Source organism: Myodes glareolus, chromosome 22 (assembly GCF_982192425.1).
Source record: "Myodes glareolus chromosome 22, mMyoGla1.1, whole genome shotgun sequence".
Lineage (NCBI taxonomy): Eukaryota > Metazoa > Chordata > Mammalia > Rodentia > Cricetidae > Myodes > Myodes glareolus.
Window position 1 is genome coordinate 53,469,117 of NC_142047.1, and position 27,091 is coordinate 53,496,207.

The window sequence follows — 27,091 nt, forward strand, 5'->3', positions numbered from 1 at the left end:
ACTATGGAAGCTGAAACTATGGAAGACTATTGAAGTAAATATTTCAGCTACAAGTAAACCAATGACTTTTTAAGAATGTTTCTCTAGCAGAAGCAGACAGAGCTCCATAGACAAGAACTAGCCAGAGCTTCCAGGAGTCCCACTGAGGAGAGTAAGGAGGGCTGTACAGGCCAGGGGAAGTCAAGGTCATGACAGAGGATCACACAGAGACAGCTGACCTGGGCTCTTAGGAACTCATGGACATTGGACCACCCATTAGGGAGCATGTGCTTGGCAGTTGTATAGCTAGTATGTTTGTGCAGATTCTAGCTGTGGTATTAAGACCTGTCCCTGGTCCCTGGCATTGAGCTGGATTTTGGGAAAGTGTTCCTCAAATTGGCTTGCCTTCACAGCCTTAATACAAGGGAAGAATCTTGGTAGCAACTCAAGTGGATGTGCCATTCTTTGCTGACACCCGTGGGAGACCTGCCCCTTTCTGAATGGAGGGAAGAAGTGGATGGGGTAGAGTCGAGGTAGGTGGAGAGAACAGGAGAAGAGGAGTGAGGGGAAACAGCAGGCGGGATGTAAAATAAATGAAAAACTTTAAATAAAATTAAAAATTTAAGTAATAAAGAAAACCAAAAAGAATGTTTTTTTTTAAATTGTTAGAAATTTTCTAAGCATTGCATTCAAGATTTTGGAAGATCACTCTTTTTCTTATATAACTAGGATCCAAAAGAGAAAAAAAGTCATTGAAACACAACTATTGTGTTATTTCTTGTACTAACAACAATTTGAGTTCAATAGTAGTAATTATGGTTACATGATATACAGAATGAATATACTGGATTTCTGGCTTTCTATGAACCACACATGAGTACAAACTACATAAGCTTGTGCATAGTAGGATTCTTTGTTCGTTGTGTCCAAAGTAAAATTTGAATTGTTTCTCATAAGATTTTCTTTCTGAAGGGTAATGAATCAGGTACTAAGTATTACTGTTCACAAGGTGTGGAGGCCCGAAAATGTTGAAGTGTCTGAAAATAAGAACAGAAATATAGAAATAGAAATATAGACACTAAAGATTAGAATGTAGAAGTTTAGGATATAGGAAGAAGGATACAAAAAGCTGTGAACCTAAGTAAACTTTCTCAGCAGATCACAGATCAATCATTCACAGGAATTACTTTCTCGGATGCCTGGGAAATCTCCATCACGTTAGCTATTTACAACTGACCATTTTCTTACAAGGCCTGGGCATCTCCCTGCAAACTGAGGGTAGTGTCTTGATCATCCTTGATAAACGGTAGACGTGAACTGAGTTAACCTTTAGGAGACTGAGATATGTGACCTCTGGGTCAGACACTGTCTCTGTTATGGGAACTGGCGCCACCAGAGTTGAGGCATTAGACCTCAGTTTACACCCGTAGGTACCAGGAGACAGTGGATAAATACAAAGGTTTAATTAATGAGCTCTGATAATGGAGGTTGTAAAGTATGGCAGTCAGTATCTGAAGATTATCCTGGAAACAGTGTGTAAGGCTTTTCTTCTAAATTCTCAGCCCAGGAACCAGTTAATCCTAATTCCCCCTTGACATTAGCACTCACTCCCCTCCTAGGGTCTCAGCTGATCAACCCAAGGGTCAGGACAAGATTGTAAAAATTCCTTTACCCAAACCTAATGCTTGGTGTCCTAACTATAAAAGGTGGGGTCAGAAACTAGTCGATGCCACAGTGTCAGAAGCCTGAACTCTGCCTGTGGTCTCAGCTAGCTGATAAGTTTCTGCGCCCCGTGGTGTTTTATTTTTTTACTTTTTATTTTTGAGCTTGCTTCTGATTTTCCTGGGATCTGGTTTCTGGAATAAAGTTTGCTTCTGGTTTACTAGACTTGGTGGTGTTCTCATCTTTGCTTGACGCTACTGGACCCAACAATGTGAGTCCATTTCCTCGCTGACCAAAGGTCAGAGAATTGGAAATTGCCTCTACTCCTTCAAGGTTATTGTGTTTCTACCCCAAAGAAAGCTCCCACCTAGATTTAGAACAGAGAGTCCTGCTCTCTCTGGGTTATTGTCAACAGGTGTGACTTATAGCCAGCCTTTGTTCTTCCGGAATAGAGAAGTAGGTGTGTTCCTACCTCAAACAAAAGTCTAAGCACCCCGCTAAGCTCCAGTGCTTTCAAGGAGATAACTTTGGATTCCATCCAGGGAGAGGTTTGTGTACAGAATGTTTTGGTCTAGGGTGTGAGCATGACTTGTTTTGTTCTAGAACAGAAGGCTTAACTATGGGTGTAGCCCATGACCTTCAATTGGTGTCTGCACTTCCTCATCTCTTGTTAAGGTATTTGTTTTTTGTTTTGTTTTGTTTTGTTTTTGTCTCACTCCTACCTTTCGGGCCAGGGGTATTTTAAGCAGTTCTAAATTAAACACTGGCAAATTTCTGTACTCACTGGAATTCCCTCCTGATACTATCCTATATGTTCCTCCATTTTATTATTTTCATTTGCATCTTCATATTCTTTACTAATATTTCTAAATAAATCCCCATGCCCTTACCCCAGCGATAGGTATTTTACTCGAAGCTGGTCCCCAACAATAAGTGAAAGACCCTAGAATTTCTAAGGCCATGAGGGAAGTCCCCAGACTCATTAATTCAGGCCAGCAGATGCCACAGCAAGAAGTTTATTTCGGTAGCACTATTGGGTGACTCAGGGCTCCAGGGGGAGACTGAGCACCCCAGGCAAAATTTCAGCAAGCTTTTATAGGCAAAATTAATTACGTAATCAGCAGTTTTCAGAGCATAAAGATCACTAGTTATTTTAAAGAGATCAGACAGTGACAATGGACAATGTTGTTTGTTCATGCTATTTCCAAGATGTTTCATTTTGGCCCTGAAATTTCCCACTAACATTCTAAGTTTGGCACTTGTGCCAACCATAGATATCCTGTTCTCCTAAGCAAACGGGAAGTTCTCATGAGAACAGGCCAGCTTCAGGTCCTGGGGGTCTCGAGGGTCTTCAAAACAGGATATTCTCATGAGAGCGGCTGGCTGCAGCTACTGAGAGTCTTTCAAGCAACAGGATGTTCTCATGGGAGCAGGCCTGCTGCAGATTCTGGGGGGGGGGGGGTCCTGGGGGTCTTTCATAAGGAAGTAAGATCTCTACTCCTGTTTTGAAAGCTAGGTGAGGAAACACTGAATGCATACTGTAAGTTTGTTTCCACGCCATAATTTAATAGATCATGAAAGTTTTGGTGGGGCTGATCAAAACTCCATGATAGATAATGTGCAGTATTAGCTTTCATTTAACCCAAAGTGGCAATAATGGCAAGGGTGCTCCTTGTGTCCCAATTACACAGAAAAGAAACTGAATCAGAAACCATACTGTAAGAGACTGTAGGCCCATAATTATCTATGGTGTGGCAGCCAGGTTCTGAAGCCCTAAGCCCTACCTGCTAACAAAAGGTCAGGATGTTGTTGCTCCTTTGTAATTTGGAGGATGCCTGATAGAGATGCTAATTTAAGCCTACGTGACAGCTAGAGTGCACAGCAGACAGGTGGATGGGGACATGACAAAACGCCATTCACCTTGTTATCTAGCAAATAGAATGTTGGTGTATTTCCCCGCTCAGTTTACGTGTTGGTATAAAAGCTGTTTGGAGAATAAACGAGAGGAATTCTTCAGGATGTGAACTCAGGACTATGTGAGGGACCACTGAGAACCTCCCTCCCGAGAAAGCCATATGAGTTGTGTCTTTATTCCCACACCTCCACGCCAGTCCAGAGACAGTTTATGTTGCGGTCTGGTCGAGAGAAATAATTTATGGTACAGGTTAGCACCGGCCCCCAACAAAGAACAGATTATAACACTTCCTGTAATGAACAAAGTAAAAAATGACTTTTAGACATGGAAAAAAAAGCTTAGTCAGAAACTCACTACACCCAAGGCTGCACCTGATAACCTTAACCCAGTGACATTACTCACTCAAGACCAGCAGACACCATCCCACATACTGGACAGTCTAAAAGCAAAGACTATGGGAAATACTGTGCTATACACCTCTGGAGAGATAACACTTTGATCTGCTCTGTGTCTAGAGTATCTCTCCCAGGATGCTAACCCATAATCAGAGTCTTCTGTTAGAGACTGGACCTGACATTCTGTTAAGATATGTTACCTTGGGGAGACAGGCTTAGGACTATACTTAGGAAAGTATGATATGAGCCTTGTGTGGTGACCATCAGCATAATAAAGTGTAAATTTTGTTTACTAACTATGCATATCTCCCTTCTTGCTGGTGATGAGTGCCGGATAAGGATACTAGCTGAAGAAGAGCCTGGCAGGCAAGCTCCATTCCTCCCTGGTTAGTGTACTTTCTTGGCCCTGAGTGGAATTCCTACCCTGACTTCTACCAGCACAGGGAGTGTAACCTGGAAGTGTAAGGTGAAATATATCATGTCTTCACCGCAATTTTCTTTTGCCCATGGTGTTTGCCACAGCATCAGAATGAAATTAGTGAAGTTGAGCTACAGAAGCCCGAACAATCTGAACACAGAGGGATCTTCAAATAGTTTTGTTACACCACTGTAAGCCGTGATGGATTGTAGAAGCCTTAAAGACAATGTAAGGGTGCAGTCTGGTCCTCTTCTCACCACTCTACAGACATAAACATAAACATGGATATTTTTCAAAGAATTGGGAAATTTAACATTCATTTGCTTTGAGTGACAGCAAAAGCATAGAAAGTGCCATACAAAGATTTCTTTGACAGTCTTAGCCAGCGAGCCAGTGGTTGCAATGCAGATGTTTGCAGTGTTTCCAGGGATGCAGATCCACAGCAGGAGTGTGGAGGTTGCTGAGATCAGTTGCTTTGGATTCTGTCATGGGTAAGTAGTATGCACATAGGGCTGCCAGTGAAGGTAGATGTCCTTTGTCTTGAAGCCTGATTAAGTGCTTCTGAAGTCATTAAGGGAAGCAGGGTAGCTCTGCAATTTAGGACAACTCACAGTGACTTCCAGGGGGAGAGCACTTTTCTTGCCAGAAATCTGGAAGAGCCACAGCAAAAGCTCCATATGCACATTCCGACTCCTGCAAACATCCAACTTCCTTTGACTCGGGGGCTTAGATAAGGTGAGCAGGTTGCTAGTATTGTCTGTTCAGCAGGTTGGGGGATTTTGTTGGAAGATTTTCTTTGTGAGAAATTCTTGGAACTCACACTGATGTTGGTGACATTTTGAAATTGGAGATGTCTAAGTTTGGGGGTTGTGGTTTTATTGTATCCATGGTTTATTTTGTAATTCTCAGGAGACATTAGATTAGGGGCAGTAGAACAATCGGAGGGGGTACTTCTTCAAAGACTTTGAGGGCTGGACTAACCTCTCTCCTCTCACCAGCTCACTACCCAGACAGCACAGTGGGCTCTGGGATGGGGGTAGGGAAGAGGGACAGGTCAGCATCAGGTTTAGGAGAAGAAGTTCCTTTATGTATTCTGACATTTAGACAAAAACCAACATTTCCTCAGGGACTTGAGAAAATATTTCCTACCTCCTAAAAAGGACTTTTCTTCTGTTTCTTATTAAAATGACCTTTGGCTCTTCAGTGCAGAGACCTGGGGTGCAGATTAGCATACCAAGGGCTGAGCAAGTCTCTAGGCTCCTGCAGTGCCTACTCTGAGGTACTTTTTAAATCCGTGGTTCCCCCATTTTACCCACTGTGCAGAGCTGCCATTTAGTGTCTTTACTGTGCTCACTTCATTCAGTCACTAAGCTCGTCCTCTATCCAGAAGGCTGGGCAGGGAGAAGAGAGGCAGTAGGCACAGACTGCAGTTATACAGGGTGAGGTGATAAAGTTTGCAGAGCCATTGGGTGCTGAGTGACTTTCCTTCTACGTGCCATGGCAAGGGGAATTATGGGAAGGAGGCACACTGGGTGAGCATTGAGACACAACCAGGTTCCCAACCCCACCTCAGCCTCCTCCTTCTCTTCCACCTAATCACCTAACTTCTCTGCACCCAGGAGCCCTCATTAATGATCCAGTCACAGGTTCTCAGTACCATGTTCTGGGGCTCTTCTACCTTGAAGATTCAGCTTTATGGATGGTACACAATACTGTCTCCTGAGGCCAAACTGAGAAAAAAAACTAGGCAGGGCAAGGCAGGTCAGGCCAGGCCAGGGCAGGGCAGGGCAGGGCACGTCTTGTCAGATCAGGTTGAGGCAGGGCAGAGCATGGTAGTATAGTTCTCACCCAGGAGCCTTGGGGCCTGGAATGGAGCCTGGGGCCAGGAGCCTTCAGCTGACAGGAACTTGGGGGGGGGATGGGGACACTGCCAAAATGCCCATAGCAAACTGTGGGTCATAAGTTAAAGAGACCTGTCACTGTGGCTGTTAAAAGCCACACTTGATGAAGTGAGTGATTTTCGAAGGTGTCTTTTCTGTCAACTCTCTCCACCATGAACCATCTGAAACCTACTTTCTCTAGCTGGAGGAAACTGACATCCAGAGATGCTAAACTGCCATCCTTACACTGTGAGCATCTCTTACCATCGCACTCTCCTCTTGGTACTTCTTCTAAGCTGTGCCAGCCTCATCCTGTGGCACAAGCAGTGTCTGGTTAATTGCTGTTTCCATCCTAAACCCTACAGTTGTTGGATTCTTGGGATTGAGAGGAGGAGGGCCAGGACATGATCAAGGTTGGGTGCCCGATAGGGAACTTTGTGAAGCACTGCAGACTCAGGTACACAGATGCATCTTTCCCCTGTCAATCAAACACTGTCCTGCAAAAGTATACTAACTGGGCAGGATATAGTCATATATTCAGGAGAGATGGAGAGAAAGAAACAACAATTAATAAAACAGAGTATATGAGAGCAAGTGGCATGTGGGAGGAGATTGGAGGAGGAAAGTGACTGGAAGTAATGAGGGAATTGTATTTTTATTTCAAATATTAACTAGGAAACAAGAACAAATTGGATCTTTATCAATCCAATGAGCATGTATGTCTCATATAGGAGGGGAAACCTCCTTCATACATAATGATTAAGGACATGGCTCAATATTTATTGCACACACTTCCTTATGCATAACTGAAAATCCAGAGTGTTAAAGAAATCTTTGGGATTTTGATTGCGAATGCCCCTTCTGTAAGCAACTACATGTATCCTCTCTGGGCCACATGTCTTTTTTTGGTGACTTGATTTTGAAACAGTGAGTACAAATCAAATATATGCATATGTAATATTTTTATCTTTTACTATTGAGTTTCTTCAAAAATACTGCAAGATGAGGCTTGGGTGATGGACCAATGGATGTCTTAGTTTCCTTTCTGTTTCTGTGATAAAAGGCATGACAACAATCAACATTCAGAGGAAAGGGATTATTTGGCATCTATGTCCCGGGACACAATCCACTGAGGAAAGTCAAGACAGAAACTCAAACAGGAACTCAAGCAGGAGCCATGGAGAGTTAGTTGTTTGCTTGTTTGTTCCTCATGACTTTGTTAACCTTTATTCAGATACATCCCAACACTGTCTGCCCAGGGGAAGCACGGTCCATCCTGAACTGGGCCCTCACACATCATTCATTACTGCAAGGGAATCCCCCAAACACTCACCTACAAGCAATTTGATGGAGATGCTTCCCAACTGAAGTTCCTCTTCAGTGTCCTGGTGCTATTTACTTGGACGGGGAAACAGGTAACAGCAGAGCGACGGGCAGGCAAGAACAGGGAAAAGGTAAAAGCTAACCTTTAGTGTGTTACATGACACCTAAGGTACCCAGAAAACTTAGGTGGCACAACTGAGTCCATGTCTACCTAGTGAAATGTGGACGTACTTACAAAGGTGTGTATGGACTGAAGACGGTAAATATCTGAAAAATTCAATAAACTTATATTTTTAAGATGCAAGCTTATTCGAATTGTGGAATATTTCATGTAAAAGCAAGGGAGAATCAAGCCAGAATATTCAACTATTCAAGTAGCTAGGTCTAGAGAGGGAAAACTATGGTGCTGTTTTCATTTCAGGTACAGGACTCTGAAAGCCTGAATGCCTTTGGTTTACTAGACTTTGCCAAGTGTCTACTCTGTAACAAGACCAAGAATACAAATCAATATAAAGGACTGAATAAACGATCCCTGGGAAAATGCTGCATTAGTATTAAGCTGTGGCTTTTGTAGGCAAGCCACTGCTCACTGATCCCCTTTAAGCCTGCCAAAATATTCCAGACTGCACACACATCTTCCACCCCTAGCTCCAAGAACTGGTGTACAGCTTTGGAGGAAGACTACCCCACCTCCACACCTGGCTCCATACCCTGGTCTACAATTTTGGAAGATGAATTCCCCAGCCCCACTCCTGGTTCCATAGCCTGATCTACAATATAGGAAGACTTCTGCTATACCGGACGCTAGACTTGATCTAGGAAACCCAGTTAAGGAAACAGCCACCCACACTCCTTAAATCCTAGCCTGCAACCTAAGACCATATTGCTTACCTGGTCTCCACACTAGGGCCCACAGTCCCCAGCAGCTTTCCGAGGCCAGAGCAGTTCTCATGATACCAGCAAAGATGCTGCTCGCTACCCCATAAACCCTTCATGCTTGTCCAACAACTCTAGACTTCAACCCTGCCCCTGGGCCCCATGTCTCAGGCTATTTAGAAGGTGTCCTTGTTTTTATCAGAGATGAGACAGGCTCAAGAAACCTCAGGTCAGACACTGCCCATCAGTTGACACTCCTTAAATCCTGCCCAGCAGCACCAGACAGCACACCTTTCCCTGGGCTCCAAACTTGGGCCCACAACCCTAACAGTTTTACAGGAGGGAAGGCTGGTCCCAGAAACCCCAGGGAAGACACTGCCCACTGCCCACTGTGCCTGTTTAAGCCTGCTCAAATATCGCAGATGGCACACACCTTTCTCCACCCTCACTCTTCACTCCTCATCCTGGTCTACACCTTTGGAAGATTTTTACTTTCTCAGATGAAAGGCAAAATCCAGGAATCCCAGGTCTAAAGCATCAGTAGACTTCAATCCCCCTGGAGCACAGGCCAGATCTAGATTCCTTGTCCTAGGGACCCCAGCAACCAGACCAGATCTAGGGACTCCATAATGCGCACCCACTCTTGGGCTGCAGATCTGGTCAACAACTTTAGAAGAGGACTTCAGCCTCATCTAGCCATCCTCATGAAACCCAGAGCAGAAACTCCAATGAACCCAAAGACACACTTGCCACCAGAATTCTTGGTCATTTAGGGCAGAAGACCAGAAAGGAAAGAGAAACCAAGGAACAAAACACTCATGTAACAAAGACAATTTTAGGAATCAACACCTGGACCTAAAATCACCTCAAATACAGATGGATAAATGTCAGTGGTAAGAACACAAACATAAAATGCAATAATGCATTATCAGAGCCTACCTATTCTACAGCAGCAAGACCTAAACAATGCAACAAAGCTGAAACCCAAGAAAATGACCTTAAAATTACTTTATGAAGATAATAGAAATCCTTAAGAGGATATGAACAAATCCCATAATAAAATTTAAGAACAGACAAAGAAGATTGGAAGAAATCAATAAATCCCCAATATAAAACCAAAAAAATTAAAGATTTCCAGGTCTACAAATAAATATAGACTTAATAAAGAAAACAAATGGATGAAAACCTGGAAATGGGAAATATGGATAAGTGAACAGGAACTACAGCATCAAGCATCACTAATAGAGTACAAGAGATGGAAGAAAGAATTTCAGATGTTGAAGACACATCAGAGGAAATGGATTCTTCAATCAAAAAATGTTAAATTTCAAGAATCCCTTCCACACAATACCCAGAAAATGGTGGGCACTATGAACCAATCAAATATAAGAATAGTAGGAATACAGGAATGAGAAAAATCGAGCCCAGAAACGCAGAGAATATATTTAAACAAAACCAAAAAAGAAAATTTTCCCAATGTACATAACAATATGCTTATAAAGGTACAAGAAGATTATAGAACATCAAATAGATTGGGCCAGAAAAATAAATCACCTCACCACATAATATTCAAATGCTAAGTGTACAGAACAATGAAAGAATATTAAAAGGGGCAAGGGAGAAAGTGGAAGTAACAATTAAAGGCAGACCCATTATAATCACACCTGCCCCCTCAATAGAGACCCTGAAAGCCAGAAAGGCCTGGACTGATGACTTGTAGACTACAAGAGACTAAGGATGTCATCAAAGACTACTATACCCAGCAAAATGTTCAACCATCATAGACTGGCAAAACAAGACAAGATATTTCATAACAAAGTCAAATTTAAACAGTATCAAACTAAAGCCCAAGCCCGATATAAGTTACTAGAAGGAAAACTCCACGCCACAAAGCTAACTAACCCCATAAACAGAAGTAATAGATAATATCACACCAGCAAAACCAAAAAAGATACACGCACACACAGAAACACACACACTCTACAATCACCACCAACAATATAACAGGAATTAACAATCATTGGTCATTGGAATCCCTCAATATCAATGGACTAAATACACCAAAAAATAAGTAAATAAAAAATAAAAGACACTGGGTAACAAGCTGGATACAAACTCACAAACTAACATTCTACTGTATACAAAAAGCACACCTCAGCATCCAAGATAGACATTACCTTCGAGTAAAGGTTTGGAGAAGGATTTTCAAGTTAAATGGATCTAAGAAGCAAGCTCGCGTAGCTATCCTAGCATCTAACAACAGACTCTGAAGAAACACAGAGGATAATAGCATATTTGCATTTCATCTCTCTAACAATTCTAGCTACAAAAAGCTTGGGATTTAAATTTTTCTCCTCTACATAGCAAACAAATGAACATTAGAAAAGCCCTCTGGCTGGGCTGTGGTGGCCTGGTCTACAAGAGCTAGTTACAGGACAGGTTCTAAAACTTAAAAAAAAAAGGCCCTCTGAGGTCATGGCTTTCCTTATTTCTGTGTTCTGTCCGCCCTTCATTTTCTATTGCTACATGTAGTGTAGACAAGAAGGGTGAAGCTCTCACAGCCATCTGACAAATGAGAGATCAGTAAAGATAAAAATCAGAAAGTAACAAAATCAGAAATGATAGGGGGACATAACGACAGATGGGGAGGAAATCGACAGAATCATTTGATCATATTTCAAAACCCTGCACTCCACAAAACTGGAAAATTTGAAATGAACTACTTGCTGGATAAATATCACTTACCAAAATTAAATCAAGACCAGATAAGCAAATTAAGTAGACCTATAATGTCTGCCTTCTGCCACACGGATTATGTCACCTGCTTAACACCATGAACACTTAGAGAATTTCTGTAACTTCACCCTTTCATAGATACCCTTACTGAAATAGTATGAATACATGCTAATTTTTAAATAAAAAAATGGACCATTTAGATGATGGGTATCCCATTCCATATGTTACAGCAGAAACATACCAATCACTAAGTAAAAGCACTGGAGAAGATGAACAAAAGTGGCAGAAGAAATATAAGGAACACAAAATAATTTTCACTAAAAGGATTTGTCACACATAGTGCTCTCCATCACTGGTCCTGAGTGATCATGGCAATTAATTTACTTCCTTCAAGACTGTGATGCATAATAAAAGAAATAAGAGTTTTTTCTTGTTGCTAAAAACTACCGTGATGGCTAAAGTACTTACCAAATAATTACATGAATAGGGTTTTTCTCTTGTATGAGTTTGTTCTTCTTTCCTGACTTCAAAATGATGTAAGTAGACTTTAAAACATTGACAGGACTAGACAGTTTAGAAAAGTTTATTACCAGGACCGAGGTCTGATTTTGGACAACTTCACATAGAGCTTCATAAATTCATAAACTGATTTTGTCTATGAGTTTTCAGATGGGAACAATATAAAGAACTTACCAAATACTTTACAATAATACACTCTCAGAATTTTTTATAGGCACTCAAAACTATTGTAAAAAACAAAAGATTTAACAGGGAGATTGTACACAAAAAGGTTAACTCCTGTATAAAGTGCAAAACTTTGCAACATTGACTATATTATTAGGGTATTTCTGCAGTACATCTTTTTTATATGATTTCAAAGACTGCTGACCAATGCAAAGGCTTTAGCACATTGGTTACATTCTCAGGGTTTCTCTCCAGTATGTGTTGTTTTATGCTTTTGAAGACTACCTTGTTGTGCAAAGGCTTTACCACACTTATTGCATTCATAGGGTATCTCTCTAGTATGTGTTCTTTTATTCATTTGAAGATTACTTTGGTATGTAAAGGCTTTACTACAATGATTATATTGATAGGGTTTCTCTCCGGTATGTGTTCTTTTATGTATTTGAAGATTATTGTGACATGTAAAGGATTTATCACATTGATTACATGGATAGGGTCTCTCCTCAGTATGTGTAATTGTATGCATTGAAGAGCATTGTGATGAGCAAAGCTTTTACCACATTGAATACATTCATAGGGTTTCTCTCCTGTGTGTGTTCTTTTATGTGCTAGGAGATGACTATGTTGAACAAAGGCTTTACCACATTCATTGCATTCACAGAGTTTCTCCACGGTATGTGTTCCTTTGTGCATTTGAAGACTACTGTGACGTGCAAAGGCTTTACTGCATTGATTACATTCATACGGTTTCTTCCCAGTATGTGTTCTTTTATGCTTTTTAAGATTACCTTGTACTGCAAGGCTTTACCACATTGATTACACTGATATGGTTTCTCTCCAGTATGTGTTCATTTATGCATTTGAAGACCTATCTGGTAGGCAAAGGCTTTACCACACTGACTACGTTCATAGGGTTTCTCTCCAGTATGTATTCTTCCATGCCTTCGGGGATAGCTGTGATAAGCAAAGGCTTTACCACATTGATGACATTCAAAAGGTTTCTCTCCAATAAATGTGCTTCCATGCCTTTGAAGATGTCTGTCATATGCAAAGGCTTTAACACATCGATTATAAACAGAAGATTTCTCTCCAGGATGATTTCTTTCAGGTCTGTAAGGATAATTGACACATGTAAAAGTTTAACCACGTTCAATACACCATTGAATCATTGTATCTCTATGAATACATTTTATAATTTAGTCCAATTGAAGAGTGGACTTAGATCTTAGGGTTCTATTACTAGGTTTGTACTCATGTTGTTCCCCTTTATTTTGGGTTGTTTTGCATCTTTGAAGATGCATCTGATGGAAAGATACTTTAATAAAGAGTTCACATTTATAGAATCTATTCAATAGGAGATTTTTTATATATTTGTAGAAAAATGGAAAAATTCAAATATAGACATACGGTATAGAAAATGAGGTTTCATGGGAGCTGGAGAGATGACTCAGGGATTAAGAGCACTGACTGCTCTTCCAGAAGACCCTACTTCGATTCCCAGTACCTACATGGCAGCTCACATCTGTCTCTAATTCCTGCCTAGGGGATCCAACACACTCACACAGACATACAACAGGTAAAATATCAATGCACATGAAATAAAAGTTAAAAAAAAAGAAAGTGAAATTTCTTCACAACTGCCCCTTGGCTCTTGACTCTAACTGCCCATGTCACTAAACTCAGCACAGTCACAGCAAGATTAAAAGTAACACTTAAGTAACACTTAGTTTAATATGAACTGTTTGCTTAATAGAAGGTATGAGGAATGGACTCATTACCTTTTCAAAATGTTTCCCTTTTGGGGAGCTGGAGAGATAGTTCAGAGGTTAAGAGCACTGACTGCTATTCTTCCAGAGTTCAATTCCCAGCAACCACATGGTGGCTCACAGCCATCTGTAATGAGATCTGCTGCCTTCTTCTGGCCAGCAGGCATACAGACAGACAGAAAACCGCATACTAACTAAATAAATCTGTTTAAAAAAAAATTACCTGTTTAATATCAGTGGTGAGAAGTTAATGGATTAACAGTTCTACCGAATAGCTCTCACTGAGCTGTGATTCAAATGGTGGGTAGGACAGGCGACTGCTCCTGGACCTGGAGCCGGGCTCTGGGCAGGGCAGAGAACTGAGGAAGGAGGGCCTAGCTGGCAGGCTGGCTGGCTGGCTGGTGGGCGGGTTGGAGGGGCTCGTCCGTCTGTCCGTCAGTCCGTCAGTCCGTCCGGACTCCGTCTAGGCCTCGGGAGGGCGTGGGGGCGTGGGGACGGGCGGGCTGGCGTGCAGGAGCGCAGGCTAGTGCTGCAGCAGGCTCTTGTGGCGCCACAGGACAAGCCGCATCCGTCTATGGCCATACCACCCTGAAAGCGCCCGATCTCCTGTGATCTCGGAAGCTAAGCAGGGTCGTGCTTCGTTAGTACTTGGATGGGAGACCACCTGGGAATACCGGGTGCTGTAGGCTTTTCTCTTTCTTTCTTTCTTTCTTTCTTTCTTTCTTTCTTTCTTTCTTTCTTTCTTTCTTTCTTCTTTCTTTCTTTCTTTTTTCCACTTTTTCTTCTCCTTTTTTAATTCTCCCCCTTTTCCCCTTTGGCCTTCGCGACCGCGGGCCGCGGGCCAGCCCGGACCAGGACACCACCAGGACAATCCGCACCCCGGAAAGAGGGCCCACCTCTCACAAGGTTCCAAATCCACCCACCGGTCAGCGCCCTCAGGCACGAGGGGAAGCACCCGAGTCGGGAAGGAATGTCAGGACCCCTGAAAGAAGCTAAGACTCGCACGGGAGAGGCTGTCTTGAGTGGCGTGTAGCCCAGGCTAGCCTTGAACCCTGTTCAAGTGAGATCCTGGGCCAGCCACCATCGCCCTTGGCTCCCCAGCTCCCCAGCTCCCCAGCTCCCCAGCTCCCCAGCTCCGCAGCTCCTCAGTTCCACTGGCAGGCCAGGCCGGCAGGCAGACGGCTGGGATAGCAGCCCCGCACAGCACAGCACTGTGTATGGATTCAGAAAGAGATCGCCACGCCCCCTCGACGCAACCCACCCGGCGGAAGCAGTCTAAGAGCAAGCAGGCTCCACCCACCCACTCCCAGGGATGCGGTATACGCCCACCTGCGTGCCTGTGTGCCAGCCTGCCTGTGTGGAATGTGCAATGTGTCTGCTTGTGTGAGTAACCCCATGAGGGTGCACGTGTGTTCGTGTGGGCGCCTTTGTTAGTTTTTGTGTGTGTGCTGTGCGTGCATGATTGTGCGTATGTGTGTCTGGGGTTTTGCCTGTCTGCTTTTTTGGTTGTCTGTTGGGGAGTGTGTGCATTCTTGCATGATGTGTGTGTGTGCGCGCATGCGAGTGTGTGTGCTCGTTCGCTTGCTGTGCGTGCATGCTTATGTGGATGTGTGTCCGTCTGCAGGCTCCGATCGCGTGCGTGCATACACGCGTGCTTGAGTGTGTTTCTGCGTGCGCGAGTGTGCCTGTGCTTGTGTGCCCGCCCCTGCCCGCATCGTCCTTTGGCATAGAGCGCCAAGACCCAATTTTCAAGTTTCCCGGGCCCCACCGGTCGGCCCAGGAGCATCTTCCACGCTGGCTGGACAGCCTGCCTTTCTACCTTCTCCCCGACGGGCAGAATGGCCCTTGCTGCCCGCTTCACAGGGAGGCATCTTCAATGGGGGGCAGGATGGACCCGGTGGCTGGCCATAGTGGATAGGGGTGGGACTAGGGCTGGGGCTCGGGGTGGGCATGGGGCAGAACTGGAATCTTGGGAACTGGCATTACAAGTTCCAAAGAGAGAACCAAGGATTCTCCTGAAGGCGAGAAATCACACAGACGCCCAGGCACACAGTCCCTCTAACACAATGGGAGTTGTGAAATTTGTGTTTGTTAGTCTGCACATGTACATTTATAGGTAACATAGGTGAAGCTCATATTTTTCCCGGTTGAGTTTCCTTATGTCTTTTAATGACGATCTGACTATTAGTTTTGTGCTTTTGTTCTTGGCCTTTTCTCACTATCCCCTTATTCTTTCACAAATATCGTACTCGTTCTTCAATGTAGGTTAGTGTTAAGTACAAAAGACACATTATGTCGATGTCTGTACTATTTTTCCTTAATCCTATTGAGAATTCTGTCTTTCCATATGGTGCATAGCTTTGGAACTAGTTTTCCTGTTATTATTTGTTGGGAATTTCCTTTGGATTATATTGAATTTATGCTGTAAATTGAACATACCCAACATCTTTTCGTTGCTGTTGAAAATGTATAATTTTAATAGTGTTGTTTGCAAAAGTATAAAAGGATAAAAGATACTATTCTTTATAATCTTTGTCTAGCAAACTACAGTAAATGTGTGAAACTGAAAGTGATTTGAAATGATGTACAACACATAGGAAGAGGACTGCAGTAATTTAGTGACAAAGAATGCATTGCTGTGTTCACAGAAAAGGTATCCTACTAAGTATAATTTAATTGAGAAAGCAAAAAGAGTGAAAGTAAAAGATGCTCCAGAAGTTCACAGTGGATATGGATGTGACGTGGGATTGTGTAGCGGCATGCAAAATAATTTCTGATAGCAGTAGGTTGGGGTTTTCCACAGATACCAACCAAAATCATTTGAAGATGTTGAATTATGATTGTTGACATAAAATCACACTTATTTAGTGTATGTAGTCTGATGCATGTGGACATATTACCTATATCCAAACAACCCCATTACAGCAAGAAAGAGAAAACAATGTTTTTGAGACATTCTCTTTCTATTCGTGTGTTATATGTGTCTACAATACACAGATACTCAAATAATGACAGAATCGCCATAGATACCAGCAGCTTTCTCAGTATATTTTCTAGTAGAAATAAAATTAGTATTAAGAAGTATTATTATTATCATATTCATGGGAGTTATAATCATGGAGACCTAAATATGAAAATAATCTAAACTTTTCTTTCTGCGGACAAGCTTGGAACCTCAAAAGAATATAGTGCTAGATGAATGAGGATGGAATCAGTGGTTAAAGGATTATACACTCATAAAGGACTCTCCCAGTCAGTGTTGTATTGGTCTGAAAGAGCATGTATTTACATTTTAGGTTCTGTTAACCCACTTCTTTCTCCCATCTGTTTTTCTGATTTTAATTTTTACGGATCTCTCATTTGTCAGATGGGTTCGAGAGCTCCAGGCTTCTTGTCTACACTACAGATAGCAATAGAAATGAAGGGAAGAAAGAACACAGAATCTAGTGAAAGCAATCACCTTCAGAGGGCTTTTCTAAAGTCCATTTACTCACTATACGGATAAGAACAATTAAATACCAAATTTTTTATAGCAGGAATTGTTATAGAGTTGAGACAGAAATCTGCTACTATTCTCAGAATTTCCTCAGAGTTTGTTCTTATGTCCCCCTTTTTGTTTTTGATTTTGTTCATTTGTGTATTCTCTCTCCGACTTTTAGGTAGTTTGGATAAGGGTTTATCTATTTTGTTGATTTTTCTCAAAGAACCAATTCTTTGTTTTATTACTTCTTTGGATTGTTTTCTTTCTTTCTACTTTGTTGATTTCATTCCTCAGTTTGGTGATTTCCTGCCATCTACTCCTCTTAGGAGTGCCTGCTTCTTTTTGTTCTAGAGCTTTCAGGTGTGCTGCTAAGTCATTCCTGTGGGATCTCTCCACACTTTTCCTGAAAGTAGTTAGCACTATGAACTTTCCTCTTAGTGAGCTCTCATTATGTCCCATAAGTCTGGGATGCTGTGCATCATTTTTATTGAATTCCAGGCAGTCTTAGGCATTTACACAATAACAGACATAGCAAGCTGTGTCATGTATATACATACAGACAAGTGTGTGTGTGTGTGTGTGTGTGTGTGTGTGTGTGTGTGTGTGTGTGTGTACAGAACCAGATCAGGCTCCAAGAGTATCAGAAAAAAATATTTATTTATTTTTAAAACATTAACTCATTGATTGGAAGAATTTTTCAAAGGACAGGCAGTTCTGTATTTTTCACTTAAATAAGGTTCTTAAAACCAGGACAGTGCATTCAAGCAGACTGAACTGGCTGATTACTATTTAGCTACATCAGTGCTCTCAGTGGGATAATGAAAACCTGAAGGCAACTAAGAAACAATGAGGGGTAGGTATGAAGGTCGGCAGAACATTTTGAGCAAGACAATTGGATATTAAATTCAAGAATTAATGAATTTTTAAAGCTTCCAAGAGGGTATCAGTTGAGAATATTGGCTATGATCCCTGGATAAAATGCATGTATAAAGGTTCTGAGTGCCTGAGTTCAACTGAGTCCAAGTGCCTGTTCTAGAGGGGAAGGATCTTGGTGTAGAATGCAGCAGTTCACACCCTATGGCTTCTGACCCTGTAGGGGTCACGTGACCCTATCACAGGAGTTGTGTATCAGAAATTTACATTATGATTCATAACTATCAAAGTACAATTATGAAGTAGCAACTAAAATAATTTTAGGGTTGGGGCCACCACAGCCTGAAGAACTGTACTGAAGGATCACAACATTAGGAAGGTTGAGAACCACTGCTCTAGAGGGACAGGTAGAGCCTCCTAATTAATCTTTTCTGACTTCCTTCCACATGAAGTGTTCTCCCGTGAGGGTCTTAGCAAATTCCATCTCTTGTGCTACATTGTGTTGTCTCGTGTTGTTTAAAAATATTATTTGTGGCTGCAGGTTTTTCACAGAAGCTAATTGTTCAGTCATAACCATGCAGCGCTGACCTCTCAAACAGACTCCAGTGAGTAGTGCTGGTACCAGCTGCCAGCCCCTCAGGAGCCAAGGAAACCCACGTGGAATCCTCATTGGTTTACAGGTGGCTGTAGATGTTCACTCTGCTGTTTCCAGTGTCCAAAACCACTGTTTTAACAAAAAGCTGATAGCTTTTAAAGATCAAGCTCTTTTTCTCCATTTCAGCAAACATGATTTAATTGAGTAAAAAGCAATCATGACTCTGGTAACCAATGTGCCACGTGGAAACTAACTTGTCACATCTTCATTTCATTCAAAAAATGTGAAGAAATTTAGCTTTAAATTTCATTAGTTTTTTATTTGAATTTTAAATGTTGTGATGAGTGTTTATTAAGAAATCCCTCTTGTCGAATGTATAATTACTGAATGCCTTATCACATGTGGTTGATCTACAGTTACAGCCACATCTCAGGAGTTCTAATCCCTAACAGTGTGAAGCATGGAGATCTCAGAAACAACGTTTTAGTCAGTGTGACGTACATAATGGGTCAGCAGCAAACACAGACAAGTATGTAAGTAGATATTGATGGCAGGTACATTAGCTGGGACCTAGGGACAAACAGTCCATTGCTTCTGTAATCAATAAGCCTTTGACACTGCAAAACTACCACAAAAGGAATCTTTCTGCCCAAAGTAGGCAGCATCAAAGAGATGGTCAGCTGTCTTTTCAAAGGAGAAACACTGTTCATCAATATACCCTCCATCTTGGCCAGCTGAACTTGGTAATAACCAGGACCATGCCCTGTGTCAGAGAAGATGGTCAGAAGGGTCTCAAACAAAAGCAGCAGATATTTCAACACCAGAATCAGTAAAACCTGTCAAGATGGCAAGATGGATGGTTATCAGTGCAGTCTCATAGCCAATGACACGCTGAACTTATCAAGGGCATGGAGCCTTTCAGTTGTATCAGATGCTGTGCCACAAGGAACTGGGAGAACTTCTCCTTTATTCCCGAGGAGCTAAAACTAGAAACAATTAGGTTCTTCTAGCCAAGGAAACCTTGTGCTAATCATGCACAAACCAGTTCTGTCAACACCTTAGTGTGATGAAGCTCACCCTCCCCAAATATTTATAGCCAGTTGATGGTTGATGGGGACAGGAACAGACATTTTCTTCACTGGTGTAAGTGCTGATAAGGTGCCTGAGAATAACCTCCCTCAGTCCTGATATGTTAAACATTCTTTGAGTTATAAAAAAAACAAAAAACCAGAAAGAAACAGAGAAGGACTAGTTGGGAAGAGGAAGGGAATGAGTAGATGTAAAGTGGACAAGAGAAGGTAATAGGGGGTGGGTATGACCAAAACACATTATGTATGTATGTGCGTACATATATATACTATGATGTATATATATGCATCGCAATAAAACCATGCTTTGCATAATTAATATGTCAAAAAATATTTTTTAAAATACAGTCAGGGCTCATGAGGTTGACCTCAGACCTCAACACACATGGAAGGGCACCCATATGTACACACATAAACAAATAGAAATAAGACCTGTATTTCAGATACAGTGAAATGGTATGTGCATTATAAAAAAAATCAGTCCAGAAGAAGATATTCCAAACCTATCCTCCTGGTTCCTACATGGTCTAGTGTTTGTTTTGGTCCTAGGAGTGAGTCCAGACTTCAGGGATCTTTATCACAACATTGTTCTACCTTTGCTATACTATAAGTTGATCAGCCAATGATGTGGGATTCTCCTCTGTATGGCTGTGAATACCATTGGTTAATAAAGAAACTATCTTCAGCCTGCATAGGACAGAATATAGGAGAAAGAAGGTAGGGGCAGAGAGAAGCCATGTAGCCCTGCCAGAGACAGATGCTAGACCTTAACTTGATAAGCCACAGCCTCGTGGTGATACACCAATTAATGGATATGGGTTATATTAATATGTAAGAGCTAGCCAATGAGAAGCTAGAGCTAATAGGCCTAACAGTGTTTTAAATAGTACAGTTTCTTGTGTGGCTATTTTGGGTCTGAGCTGCCGGGCAGCCGGGAACAAGCAAGCAACTTCTTACTACAAGGCAAGAGTAAGAAAAAATCCAGTGCAATGCTGTATGGTGGGGAATCAAATCCCCACAACAGTGTGTGTGTGTGTGTGTGTGTGTGTGTGTGTGTGTGTGTGTGTGTATGTGTGTGTGCTGATGGATATCAAACACAGGCCCCATGCACATTAGGCAAGCACTCTACCACTGAGCTACATCCCCAGCCCTACTCTCTGGAAACTGTTACTGTGAAAGTAGCACAGGGAATGGGTTAGGAAAACTAGACCCCGGGTCACCATGGCATCTTGGTTTTGCCAAAGCCCAGGTTTCCCTTAGGATAAGATTCAGGATGTGGGCAAAAGCCATTTTCTAGTTTTTGTCCTACAACAACTGCTTGATTTTCAATTCTCACACTGGGAATTTACTAGAACACCTGGCCACATTACAACACCCAGGTCTCTTATTGGCCACACCTTATGTTCCTTCCAGATCAGTCCTCACAGCAGTGCACTTTATGTGGATAGAAGCTCCCATCTCTGTTTGCCAACCTGGAGCTTCCCCTCCATCGCACCTCGTATGTCATTAGGTCGGGGAGGAGAATCACGTGCCTCCTGTCAATGTTCACGCTGTTACTGAGCATGGTGTCCTGTCTCACTGATGCTGGTCATCTGGGCAGCATGGATGTACAGCTGGGGAACCTCACTGTCTCGGCCTTCACCTGCAAGGCTCCCAGAGCAGTTACCTGTGGCTATCTGCAGACTTCGGTGACAATGGCTTTCTTCCTTTGCTTCCTGGTGACTTAAAGAATTCATTCTAGTTACGTTTATGCCAAGTTCTCTACACCAAAATATAGATTTTATTCCTGTTCCTGTGTATGTGTGTTTGCCTACATGAGTGTATGTCACCTGTATGGGATACACGTGAAAACCAAAAGAGGATGTTGGATACCCTGGAATTGGAGTTGTAAGGTATCATACCTGGGCACCAGAGTAGAATTTTGGTCTCCTTAGTAGGCCCTCAATTTTGATCAATAGTCTTAAGATCTGCCGTGGCAAAAGAACAAAGCACTAACTTCCACTCTTGTCCCTCTGTCATCCAAGGCCAGCACAGGCCCTCTCCATAAGTCATGTGACTTCGGCTGCAGCTTAATCCACAGCCAGTGCCCTGTCACTTTCTCAACGCTCTTGAAAGGAAACTCAGTTCTTAGTATCTAAAGAGACTCTTTACATCCCCTAGGAGAGTTTTCTCATTTTGCCATTCCCCAGGTGGACACGTTCAGCATTGCCATCCCTCTCGAGATATACTCAAATAACAGGATTGACGCAAGAAGGAGAAACAGGGAGCACACAAGGAAAGGACCAGGACGAAATACAGTACACTGCATTGTTAGGTCAACTAGGAGTCATGAGTACTTTACTAGAACACACTCAGTGAAGACTGCAACAGGCCTTTCAAAGCTCTCACTGAGGCTAGGTAGTTTCGGGAGACCCCAGACGTCCATTCCGTCAGTGAGAAAACTTTACAAAAAAATTTCCTGACAGAGGGCACCCTTCCTCATCTCTGGATGTGAAAAACATTTGTTGACTTTCTGTTCCCAAAGGAACCCGCTCCTTCTGTGTAGAAGGCCGCAACCACACTCTCCACCATAGATGGCGCTGCACCGCCAGGTGAGCTAGAAAGCTCACACGTGTTGGTATTTTTCCACTACTCCCAAGGTATCATCTGGGACTGGGAGCAGTTGACCAATCAAAGAGTGACACGTCCAAAGCAGGGTCTGTTTCCTATATAAGGGATGGGTTCCATCATATCTGGGGTCTCCGCCGTGTGGCTTATGCTCTAGCTCCCAAGAGACATAAAGCTTTACTGCAGAAGTATCCTATGTGTACCGCGTGGTTCTTGCTGGCGAGACGGTAGCGCGGGACATCTGGTGCGATACCCGGGAAGAAAAAGAAGAACTTTGCACCGCTGGAGACGCCTTGGACACAAGGAGGATTCAGAACTGCAGGCATGCGTGCTCAGAGAGGTACGTTCTAAAGTCCAGAGAGCATATCAGAAACTGAGCAGCAGTGGGAGGTTGTGCGCGCACCCAGATAAGTTAAAAAGGACCCTCCGGTAAAGAATGGGGGAGACAGAAAAGAAAATAAGTTAAAAAGGACCTCCCAGTGATTTTTAAAAAAGTAAAAATGGGGGAGAAGGCTGATTTACAAGGTCAAAAGCTTTATGTTATGTTATATGTGTTGTCTTTTGTGTACTGGATAGGAGAAAGATATTTAAACTTAGAAACTGCTAAGGATATGATGTTTTGGGAAAGAGGTTCTGTTTTCGTCTCCACAGAAAAGGAGAGCCTAAGGGTGTACTTGGGATTTATGTGGTTTGAATCACCGAGACCTCCTGAAATGTTGTAGTGTTTACCCCTAAAATACAGCGGCCCAATAACAGCAGGAAGCAGCCAAAGAGACTAAACGACGCCCAAATTCCCTAAAAGATTAAATGAGGTCCTTTTAATGATTGCAGACCAGCAAGCCTGCTTCTCTGAGTTCCGCTTTGCTCCGTACACCGGTTTGGGCTCGGAATGGGTGCAGCTGGGGCTGGAGGGCGGCTGGAGCGGAGCTTTGCTCTTTGGCTATGGTGGGGAGCACGTTGCGCCGGCTCAATTGGTGCGGCTTGGTTGGTGCCTGGCCTGGAGGGTGTCACAGCAATGCCAAGAGTGAGAGCGGTGCCACAGGCAGCCGGGCCAGAAGGCTTGCAATGTACCTAAAACTGTGAGGGTCTCTGAGGGTAAAATGGCTCTGGTTCCATTTGGCTATGCTAAACGATGCTGACTTCAGGCAGGGCTGGTCGTATTTATCATAATAAAAGCGCAATTAAGGTTTAGACGCAGTAAACAGGCAGTACCGTATTACATCTACATAGTGCGACTTAAGTTTTTAAGAACTGCTTAGCATTTTAAGAACTCAAGTCCTCCTGAAAGATTGCTATGTGTACGCTTGGCTTGTCTGGTGTTTCAGGATCCACAGGGAGATGGATGCGAAGGGCCCTTGGATTTTGGGGTGATTGGGTCGTTGGCTGGATCTGTGAGAGTTTACAGCCGCTTTTGCTGTGGCACAGGTGTTGAGAGTTGGCTAGTAGGGAAGCGGCCCTGTTCGCCGCCTCTCCCATCGGCCCCTTGAGCCGCAGGCTCTGGCGCGGACCTTGAGATGTTGCCGCCTGTGCCGCCTCGGTCTGAGTGTCGGCTCCCACCACACTCCACCACCAACACAGCCTCAGAGAACTAGGCTAGCCCCGCGGGAAAGGCAGGGGCGCCTGGGGGTGGAGCCACCACTTCCTGGCCCGGGACAGGCGGAGCCGCACAGCAAGCAGGCCCAGGGCCTCGGAGAATGGAGGGGTGGGCTCTGGAACCCAAGGCCACCGTACCGGCAAGGAATACGGGAGCCAATAAATCTTAAACCTTATATCAACAAACAGGGCCTGGGTTTTTCCTAGGCGCCACTGGGGCAGCATGGCCTATATCATAAAAAACAAAGACCCTCAATCAGTTAACTACCACAGTGGCTACAGCCCTGGATCAGCAGGCTACCATAGATACATCTATTAGAGGTAGAATAAAGAACAGGTGGATATCTTATGGCAGCTTGCCCAATTGGGCTGTGAATGGAAAACTCCAGCCTTATGTGTGACCAATGTACCATATGAGAACTTTATAAAAGTGGCTAACTTGTCCCGAGAATTGTCTTTGTATCTTGCAGGAAAATTTTGATGATTTGCTGTCCTCCTTGAGATGGTCCATCGTGACAATCAACTCCACGCGAGTGGACATAAGCCTGGCCAAAGGATTCCAGTCCTGGATTGTGTCCTTCATCCCCTACTTCAAAGAATGGGTGGGGGTGGAAGTGTTTTGGAACGGTCCTACGCTATGGAATAGTGTTTCTCCTCTGGATGGTCTACTGACTCTAATCCCAAAATCGTAGGGACAAAATGGTTTTTGCACAGCGCTGGCTGCCCTGGAACAGGGAGCCTCTGCTTATGTGTGGTTATCTATGTTGAAGCAGTAAGGTTTAAGCCAACCAGCTCCTGCACCCCTAGGACTGTGGTCCATTGCACAGGGTGGAGTGCTTGGCTTAGCTAGCCCTGAAGGTTGTGGAGCTGAAAAGCATCACACAGAGAATGGCCCTCTCTGAGAGATAAGTCGCTCTGCTTAAGGGTTTCCTGCCGTATATTCCCTTTCCCAAAAAATTGGCAGAGGGCAGGCCGGATAGGTTCCAGGTGTCATGAGCCTAGGAACAGATTCCGTGTAAGCCCATTTTAATGTTTTCATTTTGGGAAGTGTGACCTCTATCTTTACCTTCCGAGGGAGTTGCCTTTCTGCAAAGAAGTAAAATTAGGGGGAGATGTAGAAGGCCGCAACCACACTCTCCACCATAGATGGCGCTGCACTGCCAGGTGAGCTAGAAAGCTCACACGTGTTGGTATTTTTCCACTACTCCCAAGGTATCACCTGGGACTGGGAGCAGTTGACCAATCAAAGAGTGACACGTCCAAAGCAGGGTCTGTTTCCTATATAAGGGATGGGTTCCATCATATCTGGGGTCTCCGCCATGTGGCTTATGCTCTAGCTCCCAAGAGACATAAAGCTTTACTGCAGAAGTATCCTATGTGTACCGCGTGGTTCTTGCTGGCGAGACGGTAGCGCGGGACACTTCTGCATTTGACTTCCCTCTGTGAGTCTTCAGCTATACCCCTGCCCTCTCATGACCTCTATCATGTTCCATCTTCACAGTAACAATGGCCTCTTTACCCAGGTCTTTTGGGTTAATCTGACCAACCTGGAGGAAGCTAGTAGGCTTCTAAACACTCTACATGTTCACAGTTGCTGGTCTTCAGCCAGGAGCAACTATTTTTCCTTTAATGTTCTTTCTTTCACAAGACTTAGAGAAAGGCAAACTGATTTTGATCCCCAAAACAATATGATGTTCTCTAGTTCTCCTAATCTCAAATCTCTTGAAAATCTAAATGAATCACTACAGAATTGCAGAGAATGGCTATAAACTTAATAGGACAAATATGAGTCAGAGCATTTTGGGCAAGGGATAATGACACCAAAGGGATAAACTCTACTGAGGAGTTACTGCTCAATATTGCTAGCTCCTTTAATATTTTCTCTTTCATGTTATTGGTAACCATAAAAAGACTACATATTTCATTTTTACTATATCAAGTTTTGACTTTAGCAACTTTCTAAAAATCCAAACACTGATTAACACAGCAAACCTACCCTCTGAACACCACACATTGCTGAGTTTACCAATCATAGGCATTCATGAGCACAAGAATCACTGGTCCTTTAGACACAACCCAGAGAGCAGCTGCGTGATGGCCTTGGAAGTGTATGTGAAGTCTTTTATGAGAGACACACCAGGGTGATATGTATGCCATTCCTGGAAAGTGGAACATCATCGGGTCCATTTCAGTGCGTAGCTCCCCAGTGCTCTATCCACCGCAGGTTCTGGGTCCAACTGTGTCCTAGAGGAAGGGGCACAGAACAGGATATAATGCATCAAATAAAAAGTGCCTCAAAAATGTTGGGGACAGACTTCTGTTTATTGCCACTTAAAATGAAATATATGAATTTGGCTGGGTTTAGTATGGAAACAGCCAGGCCTTGGTTGTATCCCAGGGAAAGGCCAACACAGCTTAGAATAAGTAACAAAAGGAGAGTGAGATGGTCAGAGGGTCTCAAAGCAGGACAAAATTCTCTGAGGTCAGTGCATGTGTCCTGGGGTGATGTCCACTGTATGAAGTAGTTCAACGTGGCCTACTGTTACTGTGTACTGGACCCTGACATTCATAACATGAGTTTCCTTATGGGAAGAAGACATTTAGGAGATTTCATTGCAAGTCCTTCCATGTATAAGAGCATCCAGCCTACAGTCCCATTGGAGACTATAGAGTCCAAGCACAAAGCTATTCTAAGCCTGGAAATTATGCTGGGGCAGTGTGCATGTTAGACTTTGTTATCAGACTGACAAAACTAGAACCACCTGGGAAGAAGGACTCACAATGAGTGCCACGGACCGTCTCTCGTGGAGACACTCAGACCGAGGGAAAACAGGACGAAGGGACAGGAGATTTTAGGATACGGCGAAGGAAATGACAAGCAAACACACTCGATGTAGTTGAATATGTTGCTGTGTTTTTACTTTAATTAGCCTAAGGCTTTTATACTTTTACAACCAAGGAACTTGGCAAAGGCATACGTCATCAGATCATAGAATAGAAACAAAGAAAAGGAACAACACTGTCATTTAACAAGAATAGCAAATTTATATGTCCATTGTCTATTTTAAATGTTAGTTGTGGTTGTTGCTCAAAGACATGATGTCACACTTTTCTGAGACTGTTTTACACCATTGATCTCAACTCTCTTCCTGATTCCCAGGCTCGGATGTTGTTATCAGTTTAGGCCTCTTTTGCCCACAGGAAAGGCCTTATAGGCCTT

General features: G+C 43.2%; 1 protein-coding gene and 1 pseudogene across 1 annotated transcript in view; one reads left to right on the top strand and one right to left on the bottom strand.

The window, feature by feature from the left end:
- The window catches only part of LOC146890200 (uncharacterized), a 49,356-nt gene that overhangs the window by 1,155 nt on the left and 21,110 nt on the right, over positions 1-27,091 (bottom strand). The window contains 2 exon segments of the mRNA XM_087900320.1: positions 12,355-12,662; positions 12,665-12,906. Of these exon segments, the coding sequence (XP_087756446.1) occupies positions 12,355-12,662; positions 12,665-12,906 (550 nt within the window).
- On the top strand, positions 14,205-14,323 carry LOC148118608 (5S ribosomal RNA; annotated as a pseudogene).